The sequence below is a fragment of the Eptatretus burgeri genome, chromosome 7, assembly GCF_056783735.1.
Source record: "Eptatretus burgeri isolate ZD-2024b chromosome 7, Ebu_testis_v1, whole genome shotgun sequence".
In the NCBI taxonomy this organism is placed as follows: Eukaryota; Metazoa; Chordata; class Myxini; order Myxiniformes; family Myxinidae; genus Eptatretus; species Eptatretus burgeri.
This window is the reverse complement of record NC_140967.1, coordinates 49484676-49502175: the sequence shown is the minus strand read 5'-3', so window position 1 is coordinate 49502175 and position 17500 is coordinate 49484676. Positions and strand designations below refer to the sequence as shown.

The 17500-nt window shown below is 45.1% G+C and overlaps 1 protein-coding gene across 23 annotated transcripts in view; it reads right to left on the bottom strand.

The window, feature by feature from the left end:
* The window catches only part of LOC147023236 (uncharacterized), a 344444-nt gene that overhangs the window by 160548 nt on the left and 166396 nt on the right, over window positions 1-17500 (bottom strand). For 20 of the 23 annotated variants that reach the window (XR_015060084.1, XR_015060083.1, XM_085888438.1 and 17 more), the window contains one exon: window positions 871-1006. Coding sequence is in view for 21 of the 23 variants with exons in the window: in XM_085888449.1 (XP_085744575.1) it covers window positions 871-1006 (136 nt within the window). In the remaining 2 variants the exon portion in view is untranslated. Of the gene's footprint in view, window positions 613-870; window positions 1007-1783; window positions 2437-16574; window positions 16761-17500 lie in introns of those variants that run through there. The other 3 variants (XM_085888454.1, XM_085888439.1, XM_085888440.1) reach the window with 3 other exon arrangements.

Below are 17500 nucleotides of genomic sequence, written 5' to 3'. Positions count from 1 at the left end.
CATGCTATATAAGATACTTTATTATTGCAATCGCCAAGTTGTACATCTAATATCAGTGCTTAGTAATTACTTTAACATCATATTTAGATAACAATGATTGATCTCCGTGTATAATGTGTAGTATACAAACCAAGAACATAAACAAATTGCAGAAAAAGAAGTAAATAAAACATAAGAACCTGGTAATCTTAGGAAGGGTGTAAACTTGATGGGGAAATCTGCCCCATTGCGAGTGATTCAGAAACAACACTTCAAGTTTACACTCTTCCTTTCAATATAGTCAACGTAGGCACTGTTCAGACGTGTTCAGCAGTGTGTGAGACACTTGCTCTTGTGTATGGACTTGGTCTCCCATTGTAGGAACCAGTAGTAATCACCCATCATGTTTGGGTTGAACTAGCCTTGATACCTCGTTTCCATGACCGAAATGTCTTGGTGGAACCTTTCGCCATGCTCATCGCTTACCTCACCCAGATGAGGTGGGAACAAATCAAGATGAGAATGCAAGAAGTGAATTTTAAGAGACGTCCTACAGCCCAATCTCTGATGGGCCTTTAGCATGTTGTTCACTAATTCCGCAAAATGTTCAGCTCTATGGTTCCCAAGAAAGTTCTGCACAACCAACACAAATGCTTCTCATGCCGCAAACTCAAGTGGGTTCAGTTTATTTTTGAACTCGCGATCACACATCAGTTCTCAGATCTGGGGCTGTCTATGGCTCATGAAGTAACTCGTACAAATATTTATACTATTACGACTACTACTCAAGGAAAATTTAAAGGAATAAATATTGGATTCAGTAAAAATATACCACTTTAACTGTGCAGTCTGAAATGTGTGAATGAAATAATTAGAAAGGTATTTGCAAACCTCTTTCGAAGATGCATGTGCCAGAGAATAACTCCTGACTGAAGTTTAGATTGCCAAGTCTGGTCAGATGTTGGCATTTGAAGATGCACCCTTTTGAGATGGCACCCAAACAACCAGGGAATATGACAGCGTCACCCTGAAAAAACAAATAGCTGCTCAGAATTTCAGTTGTTCATGTTTGTGAACCAGTTATCAAACCACTCAAAGTATACAGTGTGTGTGTGTGTGTGTGTGTGTGTGTGTGTGTGTGTGTGTGTGTGTGTGTGTGTGTATGTATATATATATATATATATATATATATATATATATATATATATATATATATATATATATATATATATATATATATATATATATATATATATATATATATAGTAGCGTCAATAGCTCAACAAACGTTGAGCTCATTGCGGTGGGAGATTAAAATCCCATGATGTCCTGAGCAGCTTAACTCCTGAGGAGACATTCTGAATTAATGGCGGACAACGTGCACGTGGGTCATGAGGAGAGACACGAGAAATTTAGCTCTTGTAAACTCAACAGATTTATTTCCTGTAACCCAAACAACCAGGGGAAGATTGACCCAACGAAAGGAATATGACAGCGGGTTGGGAGGGAAAGAAGGGAACGCATGCAAAAAATAATTGTATGCAAGGTGAATAAAAGAAATCTAAAGAAATAGGGCGCAACATATCAAACTCGGTCACTGATGGGAAGGGGACAAAAAAAACTGGGGGACTCAGCTCTGGTGGTAGCAGGGAACGAGCAAGCAATGAGGAGTGAGGAGGACGACGATGAGGCAAGCAGACGATGGGGAGACAAAGACCAAGATGATGAGACAAAGGCACATGGGCAGGTCGACAAATGGGGCATGGCAGGAACGATGAAATGGTAGGCAAATAGGCAGGACTACCTCCTTAAAATTCCTTTTCCTCCCTCCGTCGTGTTCGCCTCAGACTCACACACCCAACTCCCAGCCACGCTCTCTCCTCGGACTTCCAACTGCCCGATCAGGCTCCTCCCTCCTTCTCTCAAGGCAACACTCCGCCCCTTGGGAGGCATCTATAACTCCTCCCCTGAAGGTGTTCATGGCTACGCCCCTTGGAAGGCGACAAATGCCCCTGCCCTCGCTCCCATGCCGAGTCTTCTGGCGTCCCCCAGCTGAGATTGACAAAGAGGTTATACACACAATTTCCTGAACATAATCCCTAACTATTTCCATGCACCAACCCCTGTATGGTGCACATTCAAACAGGACAATTCTTAAGCTAACGTTTCCCTACTTAATACATCGAGATGGCTAACTACTCGTACACGGACCATGCTATTCTATACATTCCTATCTGCTCTATTGTGATATCTTTGTGGGGCTTCAAAAATAAATGGGAATGTGAGAATTTGATGCATATTCCAGAATGTGGGTGTTTGTTGCACATGTTGAATGCCACGGCAGTAAAACACGCACACCCTGTGATTATGGCAGTCACGGCACACATAATCATGTGCTGATGTCTATTATCCCAATGGGTTGAGAGGGGGGTGCTAACTACCCTACCCAACACATTTAATTGCATAATAACCCCGATAGGGAAGGCGCTATTCATTACGGAAATAACTATTCAAGAGTATACATGCTGTGTGTGTTTCAATCTCAGCATGCAGTTTATAAAACCGCAACAGCCTCTTCATCATAGCGACGAATCGTTGTGTACATCGCATTTGTAAGTTCTGTCGTTTTCAAATTAGGAGCTTGGAGCGATTTCATGCATTATATGATACGAATTTCCACGATCGACTCTCACGGACTGATTAAAGTATATCATCGAAATATTATTTTGTTTTTTTTAGGATCGGATATCGTCCAGACTAAATCAGTGTCGAAATCTGTTGTGAAATCTGATGATTTAAAGATATAACAAGTCTTACAACGAAGTTGATATTCCCATTTACTTTAAGCAAGCTCGGCTTTGCTCCCTCCTCTATAGATACACAAGAAAATGTGAAATTTCCAAAGCATTAAACTTATCTTTTTCTACTGTTTGGAAAATTATGTTGAGTGAAGAAAATATTTAGGAACGTACCAAAATTAACGAGCTTCATTGAGCTATATGACAATGCATTCGATGCTTGACCTTGCGCCCTGTCCCCCCAAGGGACTGCCTATCCATCGCGTCTGCCAGATCTGTGTCTATATTTTCGGAGGTTTTGTGAGGTGCTCCACAGGGAATCAATGCAAATTTGGTGAAAAACGGACATTAAAAAAAAGTTATAATATTTTCAAGGACCCCGAACCGATGCACCACGTGACATGGACAGACGAGCAGGCAACATGGCGCATTTTCTGCAATGTTTATTACACGGGCGATTGAACTTTGTGATGTCTCCAGGCTTATTCTGCATTAAGCAGCAACTCATTTGTGGATAAAGTCATTACTTGAACAAATTCATTTTATTTCCTTAATTGCTGTGTGTGCGGTGAAGACTGGCTTTAAAGTTAAAGGGATCCTATATGATACGCAGTGAAAGCCTGGCCAACCGTGCCTTATCAACTATTAAATTGGAGTGCTTGCATGAGTGCTTAAGCCACTTGTCGAGCACCCATTTTCGAAAGCGATACTGCGTTACGTCATTCTGAGTGAATCATTCACTCACTGCGGACACGTTTGCTGCACCACGTCATTAAGAGCGAGTGGTTCGTGCTCCATCACCCTGAATGAGTGGTTCATGCTCCGTCACCCTGAACGAATGGTTTGTGCTCCGGCACACTGAACGAATGGTTTGTGCTCCGGCACACTGAGGGAGTCGTTCGTGCTCTGGCACCCTGAATGAGTGGTTTGTGCTCCGTAACCCTGAGCGAGTAGATTGTGCTCTGTTACCCTGAGCGAGTAGTTCATGCTCCATCACCCTGAGCGAGCGGTCCGTTCTCCGTCAATCTGAAGGATTGGTTCATTCCCCATCACCCTGAACGAGTGGTTCGTGCTCCGTCACCCTGAACGAGTGGTTCGTGCTCCGTCACCCTGAACGAATGGTTCGTGCTCCGTCACCCTGAATGAATGGTTTGTGCTCCGGCACACTGAGGGAGTGGTTCGTGCTCTGGCACCCTGAGCGAGTGGTTTGTGCTCCATCACCCTGAGCGAGTGGTTCGTGCTCCGTCACCCTGAGCGAGTGGTTCGTGCTCCGTCACCCTGAGCGAGTGGTTTGTGCTCCGTCACCCTGAGCGAGTGGTTCGTGCTCAGTCACCCTGAGCGAGTGGTTCGTTCTCCGTCAATCTGAAGGATTGGTTCATTCCCCATCACCCTGAACGAGTGGTTCGTGCTCCGTCACCCTGAACGAGTGGTTCGTGCTCCGTCACCCTGAACGAATGGTTCGTGCTCCGTCACCCTGAACGAATGGTTCGTGCTCCGGCACACTGAGGGAGTGGTTCGTGCTCTGGCACCCTGAGCGAGTGGTTTGTGCTCCATCACCCTGAGCGAGTGGTTCGTGCTCCGTCACCCTGAGCGAGTGGTTCGTGCTCCGTCACCCTGAGCGAGTGGTTCATGCTCAGTCACCCTGAGCGAGTGGTTCGTGCACCGTCACCCTGAGCGAGTGATTCATGCTCCATCACCCTGAGTGAGTGGTTCATGTGCCGTCACCCTGAGCGAATGGTTCACATCCCTGAAGAGAGTAATGTTTGCAAACACATCTCTGAAATGTCTCTATAAATGTGACGTTGTTTTTCAGTGAAAGCTACTCAAGGTTTTTGGGTTGAATACAGTAAGTACTGCAGTTGGTAATCACATTGACACCAACGTCGCGATTACTGAAAAATTGCCGATATCAGCCGTGTGTGTGTGTGCGTGTGTGCGTGTGTGTGTGTGTGTGTGTGTGTGTGTGTCTATTGTTCATAAAGCATAACATATTCTCTGTGCTAACTCCCCTACCCTCATCTCCTCTCTCTCCCTCTCGCTCTCTCACTCTTTCTGTCCCATCCTTGCTCTACTCCCTCCCAATACAGTGCAGTACCCTACTCCCTCACATCTCTCACTCTTTCTGTCCCATCCTTGCTCTACTCCCTCCCAATACAGTGCAGTACCCTACTCCCTCACATCTCTCACTCTCCCCTCCCCTCTCTGTCTGTCTCTGTCTCTGTCTTTGGACATATCCAGATGGTGGTTCTGTCTGGATGGTATTTGCCTCCAGACGGGTCCAGGCAGGGTTTGTCTCCAGACGTGTCCATGCGGTGTTTGTCTCTGACCAGTTTGACTCCGGACGCGTCTGGGTGTGTTTGTCTATGAACGCGTCCAGGCAGTGTTTGTCTCTGCAATCTTCCATGTGCTGTTTATGTTCTGGCATGATTTTGTCTCTGGACAGCTTGGTTTCAGATGCATATGGGAGGTGTTTGGCTCCAAACGTGTCCGGTCAGTGTTTATGTCTGGATGGGAGTTTATCTCCGGACTCCTCCAGGTAGGTGTTTGTCTCCGGACGTGTCCGGATGGTGTTTGTCTCCAGACACTTCTGGGTGGTGTTTGTCTCCTGATGCATACCCGGCGGTGTTTGTCTCCAGACGTGTCCAGGTGGTGTTTGTCTCCGGACGCGTCTGGATGGGAGTTTGGCTTGGGCTGTGTCTGAGCAGCGTTTGTGTCGCGACGGCTTGGCTCCGGATGCGTCTGGTGGGGTTTGTCTCCGGACATGTCCGAGCGGTGTTTGTCTCCGGACCGTGTTTATAGTATGACCAGTAGAAAATGGATTTCAGACATTATTTTGTTTCCTTCTTCACTATTACTCTATACAGAATCATTTTGATGAAACGGTATGAATCATAATTAACGCTCCACCGCAACGTCTGCCTTCCCTTCCCCCACCTCTCCTAGATGTGCACCCCTTTTCACGCCCTCCCTCCTCGCTCCTTTCCCCTCCATCTCTTCACTTTCCTCTCTATCTCTATCTCTATCTCTATCTCTATCTCTATCTCTATCTCTATCTCTATCTCTATCTCTATCTCTATCTCTATCTCTATCTCTATCTCTATCTCTCTCTCTCTATCTCTATCTCTATCTCTATCTCTATCTCTATCTCTATCTCTATCTCTATCTCTATCTCTATCTCTATCTCTCTATCTCTCTCTACACACACACACACACACACACACACACACACACACACACACACACACACACACACACATATATATATATATATATATATATATATATATATATATATATATATATATGTATTTTGTGATGGGATGTTCACCTCTGGATAACTCTGAGAGGACAGCGTGCCTCCGAGAGACCATGAACGCCGTTTGCAACTCTCAACTTTGGCCGGATGTTCGAGCCAAAGATCGGTTTACCGTGCTGGTGAGTTAAGCGAGGCAAAAGGGGAACCGTACCGGCGGTTTCACATTAGACCTTCGTCAGTTGGCTGAGCAGAACCAACATCACATAACCGCATCTGAGATTGAACTTGCATAAGAAATCTGAGCTAGCCAAATGCCTCATCAGTCTTATGCCACCATCAGAATGGACAGTATAAGTATCAAAGCAGCTTGTCATTGATGCAACCTCGTCTTAATGTTCACAAAAGTGGTCGTTAAATATAAAGTTGTATTTTCTTTATGTATGTATGTCTGTCTGTCTGTCTGTCTGTCTGTCTGTCCATTGATATAATCGGCCCCACCGGTAGTTACCCTATCATATTGCAACCGTTGGAATCCTCTTGGGAAATGGAGATGCAAGAAAACATTTCTAAACCTACAGGGTAGGGGGTTCAGGGTGGGAGGAAGACCCCAATTCTCTTGATATAAATGTGTGTCATAATGTGCCACCTGAAGGTAGGCAATATTACAAATCATCTTCTTACCTATATCGCCAAGCTCCCAATTCTGGCACCCAACAACCAGACTCGAAATGTTGTCTATCCAGAGGCACTGCAGCGGTCATTATTGTGTCGTGCTGCATTGCCTTATTGTATCGTATTATTATTGCCTGATTTTCCTGTTCTATATAAAATATTGTGTATATTGTATCAATTGTAACATTATTATTATTATTATTATTATTATTATAGTATTGCCTGCTAAATTATCAGTGATGAATTAATTGGAATTATGTATAGTACCTGGCTCTGTTTTTCTGAACTCTAAATTCCTTCCGCACAAGGTGCGGGTACCTCTGCTGGTGGTCAATAAAGTTACGGATAATGGCAAAGTATGTGACATAATAGGGTGCATAGATAATATGGGTATATGAGCCATACTAACATTGGGCCATAATAGCAGTGGGTCATAATAGCAGTGGGTCATAATAGTAACGTGTTCTGTTAACAAAGTTCAGAATGTTCAGTTTTTGTTCAGAATGAGCACGCGAGGCGAGACTATGCATTCCACGAATGCAACTAGTTCAAGATGAATCGGACACTAATTTTCCTCCTCGTTCTTTTCTTCTCTTTCTTCCTTTACTACTGCTTCGGTTACCTGCCATAACTTCAACAGGTGAGCTTTAATGAGGAAGAACATTTGCGTGTACGTTTTAAACAGTTTTAAGGTACGTACAGTTTGTGTTTGACGAACTGTGCAGGTTTGATCCCCCCACAGTAAGCAAGTAAATTTATTTCACCCTTTTGTGTAAACAAGTCCAATTTGTCTGTTTCTGAGGTTGTTCACAGAGGGATCATCGACACACACTGTAGTGGAGTTTGCAATAACACTTCGGTGGTCGTTTGTCTTGCAGATTTTAATGTACTGTATATCCTTCACAATCAAATCCCTCCAGATCCACCATTCCAGCCTCATGTAGAGCATTTATGTTATTTATTTACTCGCAGGCACTCTCGGAAATTCTGTGCAATGTCAGATGTGACGACAAGTCCTAAAACACCCCTCCCAACCCAAAGTCCCCAACCCCAAATCGTCAACCCCTTTCGCACTCCCCTCCGCATACGAGTCCTCAACTCTCCCCCCTCAAATTCAAGTCATCAACCCCCGTGTCCCAACTCTGTCCCCCCTCACCCCAATTATCTGTCCTACCCTCCACCTTTCTTTTTAAGTCCTCAACTCCCAACTACTTCCCCTCCCTCCCCCCACCCCTGAAAACCGACGAATCCTCAACCCCCACTAACAGCCCGACATCTTCAACCCCTTCCTCCCAACCCCATCCCAAAGCCTCACCACCCCCTCCCAAACCCCCTTAAACTAACTCTTTCCTCTCCACCTCAACTCTCTGTCCCCCCCCACCCAAACCTTGTCCCCCCTTTCTTAACAACATTATAAAAACATCCAGAAGTTTCGCACAGGAGGAGGCCATTCGGCCCATCATTTAATTTCATTGCATTTTTTTTCTTGTCCACGTGAGATATGAAAATTTTTCATACACTGGCAATTGAATTGAAAAAAGGGGTGCATCACATCCTATTTACATGAGCATTAAACAAGTAAATTTAATTGGGCACAAATGAGAGCCTAAAAATACAGGTGCATGAAGGTGAATACCTGAACGATTAAAACATGCCTCTATTGCTCCTGCAGTCTACCTGTTCACAAAAGAACAATGTTAAAAGAAAATAAAATAAAAACACTTTTAATTCAAAATCTGGTGAGATCTTGTCATCTCTCGATGCATCAGTAAAAATAGCGGTCAAGCGAAAGGATAAAACTAAGAGGGCACTCTTCGATATCGTGACATCGCTAGTCGTCACGGTCGGGCACGTCATGGCGGTGATTGCCGATCACCCTTTTGCATTAGTCTGACCCTTTGTCCGAAGGATCGGCTTCTTCTTCCTCCGACCATAAAATTGAAGAGATCATACCACATCCGAGTTTTGTGTCCTGAGAAGCTAGGCAGATTGCTAGAAGGAGCTGAGAGCCAGACTGGTCTTTCATCGTAGAACCGAGTCCCGTATACAACATAATAGTTCTTGGGATGTTTATGAACCATGGTTCACCTGGAAGTTGCAAATTAGTGGTTCGGCCGCTGGGCCCCGGAATCTGAATATCGCATAAAATTCGACGCTTATGCATCGTTTGCCGGCTCACCGAGCCTCACCCTGACGTCAGAGCGAGTCGAGACCGGTACGCTTGGCAAAAGGGGTTATTGATCTACTCGCTCAGCCATTCTGGGGTACCTCAGTGCTTCCACCATAGACAGAAGAGGTATCACGGACTTCAGCTATTCTGGGTTACCATGGCAGCTCTAGAACCTGACAAAGAAGGCACCTGGTTCAAATGTTGCACATTCAAATTCGCATTTCACACTCGCGGTGCTCGGTGTGGTTTGCAACCGTGTAGCGCTGCTCACACACATGGAACCATCAACATGGCTCTGTGGATATGGTCGCACGGACCGAAGACCTATCTATGACATAATTTGGGGCTGTCCCGGACTCTCTGCAGGGATGCAAGTTTGTGTCATTTTGCCCCCAAAGCCTCCGGTGTTACCATGGTCACTAATCTCTGTAACCATGCCCCAGCATAATAACCATGCCCCCAGCATTATAACCATGCCTCCACATGTGTGTTCTATCATGTGTCCCTGTTCTGAATATGCCTCCGCCCACTTTATCACATCATTATATACATACTTGTACCAGGTTTGAATTAAATCCCTGAACCCAGATTCAAAATATTAAATAATTCTGGCTGCCAGACCATGTGCCTGATCAGGTTGAAATTTAAAACATGTATTCACCATGACTATTCGATCATAGTCATGACATTTCACATCGATTGATGAAGCGGTTCAATATAAATAATTTTTAAAAGATTTTTGTTCAATTCAATATGGCTGCCAGACCATGTGACATTAATTATTTGTGAACACCCTGGTATATCCAAGGCTTGAGGAACATGTGGGTGAAGTTTTTCCTCGATCTGTCAAGCCGTTCTGGAGAAGATTTTAGGGTAAATCCAATATGGTTGCCAAACCATGTGAACTATGACATCATAGGTGGAAACTTTTTGTTCCTCATGAATAGGCAATCATACTTGTAAAATTTCACCTCAATCTGTTCAGCCATTCTCCCAATCCCATGTCCTCAACCCCCCTCCCCCAAAGCTTCAACCCCCTCCCTTCCCCCTCTCTGTCCCACCACACCAACTTTGTCCTCCCCTCTCCCTTTCTTCCTCAAGTCCTCAACTCCCCCACCCCCAAATCCCAAATATGCAACCCCTCCCAATCCCAAGTGCTCACCCCTCCCAATCCCAAGTCCCAAAACCCCTGTCCCCAAAGCCTCAACCCCCCTTCTCTGCCCCCTCTCTGTCCCACCACACAAACTTTGTCCTCCCCTCTCCCTTTCTGCTTCAAGTCCTCAAATTCCCCCTCCCAACCTCAAGTCCTGAACCCCAAATCATCAACCACCCCCACTAAAGCTTCAACCCCACTCTCCCAACTTTCTGTCTCCTCTCTGCCACCCCACTCCAACTCTATGTTCTCCACTCCCCCTTTCTTCTTAAAGCCTTCAACTCCCCTCCCTCTCCCCCCAAACAGCAATTCAGCAATGCCCCATCCGAACCCCAAGTCCTCAACCCTCCTCCGACCACCAAGCCCTCAACCCTCCTCCCACCCAAATTCCTCAACTCTCATCCCACCTCAAAGTCTCCAACCCCAAATTCTCAACCCTTCCCCCTCCCAACGTTTCAAACCCTCTCTCCCATCACCTCACCCGCTTTTCCCAATGCCCAATCTCACACCCCATCACTCTGTTCCCCTCTCACCCTTTCTTCCTGTTCTTAACAACGTTCCTGTTTCTGTTCGTTAAGAACAATGTTAAAAGTAAATTAAAAAAAACCACTGAATTCAGATTCTTGTGAGATTCTGTCATCTCGTGATTCTTCAGTAAAAAAATAGCAGATAAGTAAGCTCAATGATAAACTAGATATATGTGATCACAAAGCGATCGCCAAGGGTAAGCCTCCCCTGACCGGGTGAGCAAGGCTTACCCTTGACAATCGCCCGTGACTTATCCTTGGCCAGTGATCCAATGATGGCAATATTTTTTTCAGACCACCATATGACCTTAAACATTTAGGGATAGAGTGTAAATAAAGAAAATGTCTCCCCATCTACAATCTATCCATAAAAAAAAATCAGAGGAAAATTATTCAAATGATGATCAAAAGGTGGTTTTTATTAATTAGGTCACAATCCGAAAAAACTAGGTCAAGGACACAAAACAAATCAGGTGCACAACTTCAGTGCAGGTACACTATTATAATACAAGAACATCTTGGAAGACCAATCAGTCTTTGAGATTACACATTGGCAAAATTTAGCGATGACAAAAACATGTTTGTTTTTTAAGAGCACCATTTGACCTTCACTTTAACCTGGAGGGTTATGATGGAAATTAAGCATAAATGCGCCTTCCTCTGAGCTGTCTTGAGAGACAATTTCGTTCTGATCAGACAAACCTTAGTCGAGTTTTCGTGAAAAAAATGTTAAAATGTCTATAATTGGGTCGTGATCTAAAATTGGGTCAAGGTCAAAAAAATCATGTCAACCTCACATTCCTTTTGTTCGCATTATTGATGCAAAAATTTAATTCCAAATGTCCCAGCCTGCACCGAGATACAGATGTTGATGAGAGTGATGTTGGTGGTGGAGGTGGTGGTTGTGAAGCGGTTGGTCCAAAATAACGAAAGCAAAAGAAAAACGGCTAACTCAAAGTTCACAGCCCTGATCACACGAATAATTCCCATTAGACAACGGTGGGGAAATCTATCTGAGCACAGACTTATAGGCATAACTGATCTAAGGACCTATATGGTGCTCTGCGAATTTCCACAGCCGTAACAATATATATGTACTAGCGATACCTGTGTACATGCACGGGATAGCAGTACAACATAGCTGGTAGCAGACGACAGACCGTACACGGGGAATGACAAAAATACGCATTGTGCAAAATGCAAGTGGTACAATGGAACGCCAAGACTTCCCAAACATTGTCGGCATGTCCGCTAAGTGCCACAGCAATTTCATAGGGATCGTGTGACGGCGAGCCGAGTTTTTAGTGTGCAAGCTTGGTATTATATTAGAGATGTATATATCTACATGTATGTATGTATATATATATATATATATATATATATATATATATATATATATATATATATATATATATATATATATATATATATATATATATATATATATATAGTCATGCGCAGCTTAACGATGTTCCGGGTAACGACGGATCGCATATTCGACGGATCTGCCAGCTCTGAAAAAAAAAATGTAACTGAAAAATTGCTATCGCCGAGTGATGTTCTCTCTTTTCATCTGTTGAACTCTTCTCTTCATCTGTTGAACTCTCTCATACATTATTTTTAACTACAAAAACGATCTTATAATGCTTCATCTTCCTCTCTCACACATGTGGTACTCTTTACTGTTTCACAATGCACTACTCTTCTGCTATTTTAACAGACTGCTCTCATTTCGACCTTTCCTTCATTCCTTGCCTAAAAAATCCAACTATTACAGCGCTTCTTCTCTCCATGCTCTGAATTCGCCTTCATTGCATCCATCAAGAATTGTGTTAAATCGCATCTCTGACCTAAAACTTTTAAAAACCACAGTTTGCCATGGATGCTCGCTTTCCATCAAACATTCTTTTTTTCCAACTTCAGTGCCAACTCACCCCCCTCACCCCTCACTCTTACTCTCAAAGCAACCATGCCACTCTTCTCCCTCCAAGCCTCCCTCTCACCTCTCTCAAAAATCCCCCCTCACCTTTCTCCCACCTTTCATCCCCCTCACTCTTCCTTCTCAAAGTTGCCCCCTTCTCATCCACCAACCTGCCTCCCTCCACTGCCCTCTCACCTCCATCTCTTCACTCCACCTCCTCAAATCCTCAACTGCCTTCTTCCTTGTCTCTTGTCTCCCCTCTCCCCCCGCACCACAGAGCCTTTTCTCCTCCTCATTCAGCCCCCTCCCCTCGCTGTTCTGCAATACCCCACACTCCTTCAGCAACCCTCCTTACCTGCCCCCCTCGTCCCTTGTCCTACCCTCCCCCTCCCCCTCCACCTCCTGCACCCAAAGCCTCCTCCCCTTCCTCTTCATTAAAAGTGTGGACCTCAAATATCCGGGGCCTTCGCTCAAACCTTTCAGATCTTTCCATACAGGTTGCCACTGACAAACCAGACATTATCTGCCTAACAGAAACTTTCCTCTCCCAAGACGTGTCTGACTCCCAAGTATCTCTCCCTGGCTACTCCCTCTTACGGTATGACAGACCTGATCCTCGTCCTGGTGGAGGTGTTGCTCTCTTCATCAAAGACTCTATTCCTCACTCTCCATGCACTGCGCTCACTCCCCCACACCCCCAGGAATACCTCTGGCTTCGGCTTCCCCTCCACTCCCACCTCATGTTTAGGCCAAAAAAAAAAAAATGTTGCATTGGCGTAACCCGCCCGACCCTAAAAATTCCGCCGACCCTACGTTTTTTTTTTTGTTTTTTTGCTATCGAAAAATTTTGCCGACCCTATTTTATTGCTATTTTTGTTGTTTTGCTATCGTTTTCAAGTATCTTGTTGATTGCGATCGCGATCGCAAAAACCCGGAAGTGTTTTGGACAGAACCCGCCGACAAAAAGGGTGGTACTCGAGCCGGGGGAGATTTTGGGAGGGATTTATTAGGAAAAAAAAAAAAAAGATCCCGACCGACCTACCCTATTTTTCAGTGACCCGTTACGCCAATGCAACATTTTTTTTTTTTGGCCTTATATGTGTACTGTACCGTCCACCGAACAGTGATGACTCCATCTACACCTCACTATCCGAAAACATGGACCATCTTCTATCTTCTCATCCAAACTCTCTCTTCCTCTTATGTGGTGACTTCAATTGTCATCACGCCAGTTGGCGCGGTGTGGGTACCTCTCTCACCTGCCATGGCACCTCAGCAAAAGCTTTCTGCGACTCATTGGGACTGACTCAATCGGTCAACTTCCCGACCCGGATCTCAACCAATGGTACTCCATCTCTTCTGGATCTGATTTTGACAAATTTCCCTGACAATATCTGCTGCTCTTCCTTCGCTCCAATTGGTTCTTCTGACCACGTCCTTGTCAAAGTGGACATCTCTCTGGCTGTTATCAGAGAACCATCTCACCGCCGTCGAGTCTGACATTTCACTCAAGCCGACTGGCAGGGTCTCCGAGCAGCCATCAAACTGACAGACTGGTCTCCTATCACTACTTTCTCAAACATCAACTCATCCTGGGAATTCTTTCAAAGAAACTTGCTCTCCCTCATGCACAGATTTATCCCCTCTCGTGTTCAGTTGTCTTACCCTTCCTCCCGCCCTTGGTTTACTGAAGCTTGTGGCGAGGCAGTTGTCCTGAAACAACTTGCCTTTGCCTCATGGAAAGCAAACCCAACTGAGGGCAATCTCAGTTCTTTCCACAAAGCTCGGAACAAGTGTGTATCTACCCTTAGGAGAGCCAGAAAACAACATCTTTCTCATCTCAAGTCTGAACTCTCAAACCTCTCTCCCTCCTCAAAATCCTGGTGGCATTTAATCAAATCTGTTTCTGGTGTATGTTCCCCCTCCATCCCCTCCCTTACCTCAAATGGCCGCACTGCTGATTCCACACGTGATAAAGCTGAATGTCTAAACTCGGTGTTTGCAGCTAAATCTTGTGTCCTAAACCCATCTCTATCTCTACCCACTTTACCCAGTCGCACCCAACTGTCCCTGGACTCTGTATCCTTTTCTCCTGACAAGGTGGAGAGCTTGCTTTCAAACCTTGAGTCAGATTCTGCAACCGGTCCAGACGGCATCAGCCCACGTGTCCTCAAAGCCTGCTCTTCTGCTCTTGCTCACCCTCTCTCTGTTCTATTCACCCTCTCATTTGCCCAAGGTCATCTGCCATCTGCTTGGAAATCTGCTAACATCACTGCCCTGCTTAAAAAAGGTGCAAAAACAGATCCCTATAACTACAGACCAATCAGCCTTCTCCCAATCATCAGCAAGGTGATGGAATCCATCATCGCCTCAGATATGAAATCCTTCCTCTTCTCCAATGGCTTGATTTCCAATCATCAATTTGGTTTCAGACCAGGTCACTCTACCCTGGATATGCTGCTTCTGCTCTCCCATCAATGGATGGAGGTCCTCAATGCCAGACAGGAAATCCGAGCCGTATCCCTGGACATATCACGTGCTTTTGACACAGTCTGGCACCCTGCCCTACTCACCAAACTCTCTTCCCATGGTATTCAAGGCCATCTCCACTCATGGCTCGCAGACTTCCTCTCCTGTCGCAGTCAACGTGTGGCCCTAAATGGAGTTCCTTCATCCCCTCTTCCTGTGCAGGCTGGAGTTCCTCAAGGTAGCGTTCTGGGCCCTGTTCTTTTTCTGGTTTTCATCAATGATCTCTCGGACTCTCTGGAAAATCCTCTATTTCTCTTTGCCGACGACTCCACCCTCTGCCGTACCATCTGTCATCCCTCAGACCGGCAAGCAGCAGCTTCTTCACTCACTGCAGATCTGGATAAAATCACAAACTGGTCCAACACGTGGAACATGTCTTTCAATCCAGACAAATCTCACACTCTCACTATGTCTCTTCGAAAGGACCGTTTACAAAACCCCCCCATCCACTTTCTCAACAATCCTCTGGAAGAAGTCTTTTCTTTCAAGCTTCTAGGTCTCACTATCTGCCATGATCTTTCCTGGGAAAGTCACATTTCCAACCTCGCCTCAAAAGCCAGTCGCCGACTGGGAATCCTCCGTCGTGCTAAGTCCTTCCTCGGCCCTCTTGAGCTCCTGACCACTTACAAAGCTTTTGTCCGTAGCCTGATGGAGTACTGCTCTCCCCTCTGGGCTGGTGCTCCTGCCTCCCACCTTTCTCGGCTTCACGCTGTCGAAACCAGGGCATTTAAGATCATCGGCATCTCCCGCAATGAAGCTGAGTCTTTGGGCCTCTCACTCAATCACCGCAGGTTGGTCGGTGGTCTTTCTGTCTTCTACCGACTCCTCTCCAGCCTTGCCCCCCTGCTCTCTCTGCGATTTGTCCCCACCACATTTCCACAGGGCGCTCAAGGTCCGCCAACAACCCCCTTCTGGTAAAACTACCAAAATCACGAATCACTGCTCATCTTCACTCTTTCATTCCTCTTTTTTCCCGCCTTTGGAATAAACTTCCTCACTTTATTCTTTCCCATTCTTCCCTCCAGGCTTTCAAAACAGCTGTTCACCACCACCTCTTATCTTCCCCCATCCAAATCCTCGATCTTTTCTACCCCCGATAATCCACCCAAGCCCACTTCCTTCATTTCTCCTGCTTTCCTTCCTGAAAGTCCCTGAAATGTCCATCTTCTCTTCGCCATGTTCCCCGTCCCATCCCCATCCCTCTCCCTTCCACAGTTCACCTAATGTGTCTGTTCCCCACTGTTTTGTCCCTTCCACTCCCGCCCCTCTTGTCTCATGCCTCCTTGCTGAGTTGTGTTAGCTCTCATACGAGCCTCGACCAAGGTATACAAAAAAAAAAAAAAACAATGTTGCCTCGTATAAAAATAGCACATACAATTATGTACACTGTACAGTACATAATACCTCATAATGATAATAAACGACAGTGTGGCCCCATTATAATGCGATCGTTGAGGTCCATAAAATGTCACCGCGAAAAAAGCAGGATCGTGCTAAATCGGGATTCAAGGAAATCGGCTTTCAAACTGAACCAATGTTTCCACGTTTACCTTCTTGCAAGCAAATTACCTTTGAGTTGAAGAATTCCACGAATAAATCGTTGTTCTTAATCGAAATTAAAACACATTTATTTTTGGTGAAGCTTTTAATGTTGTTAAAACAATCGGCCTGTTCCGAAAATATATATCACAATTGACAGGAGCTCGTTTCTTCATTTATAAATTATAACATCGATGCAATGATTACATATTTATAAAATTCAAATGCTAATTGTTCACCTTTCTATAATCGATGCGAGAGGAGATTGTAGGCTGCTGCTGCGAACAACACCGATGGACGTCATGAACTGCACTAAGGTAAAACAAATGCGTCTTCCGTCTTATCTCTCTTGGATGTGTGTTTCAATTGCCGACAGTATTAAGGAGAGTAACATGCTGTACAGGTTTGTATCGGAGGACCAATAGACTACACTATATAGCCGAGGTGTCTAGGTTTGTGTAAGTACGATGTTCCAAAACGAAAAAAAAAATGATGTTCGCACAATGACGACGTCGCTTAACGACGCGTTTCTCAGAACGGAACCCCGTCGTGAAGTGGCGCATGACTGTATATGTATATATTCATATCTTCTTTTTTCGGCTGCTCCCATTAGGGGTCGCCACAGCGGATCATCCGTTATGATCCGCATAATGATTTGGGACAGATTTTATGCCGGATGTCCTTCCTGACACAACCCTGGTCGTCTCTGACGACACAGGGATATGGTACACCTCTTCTAACCGGGGCATACACCGGGCCCAGAACACTGGTACTCACTTCGCCGACCTCAGCAGGATGACAGGCTGAGTCAACCTCCAGGTGTGTATTAATTCAAGCGGCCAATGGGGCTTGAACTCAGGACCTTTTGGATCCCAAGATGCAACCCTAACCAGAACGCCAACACCAGGCTTGTATATATTCAGATATATATATATATATATATATATATATATATA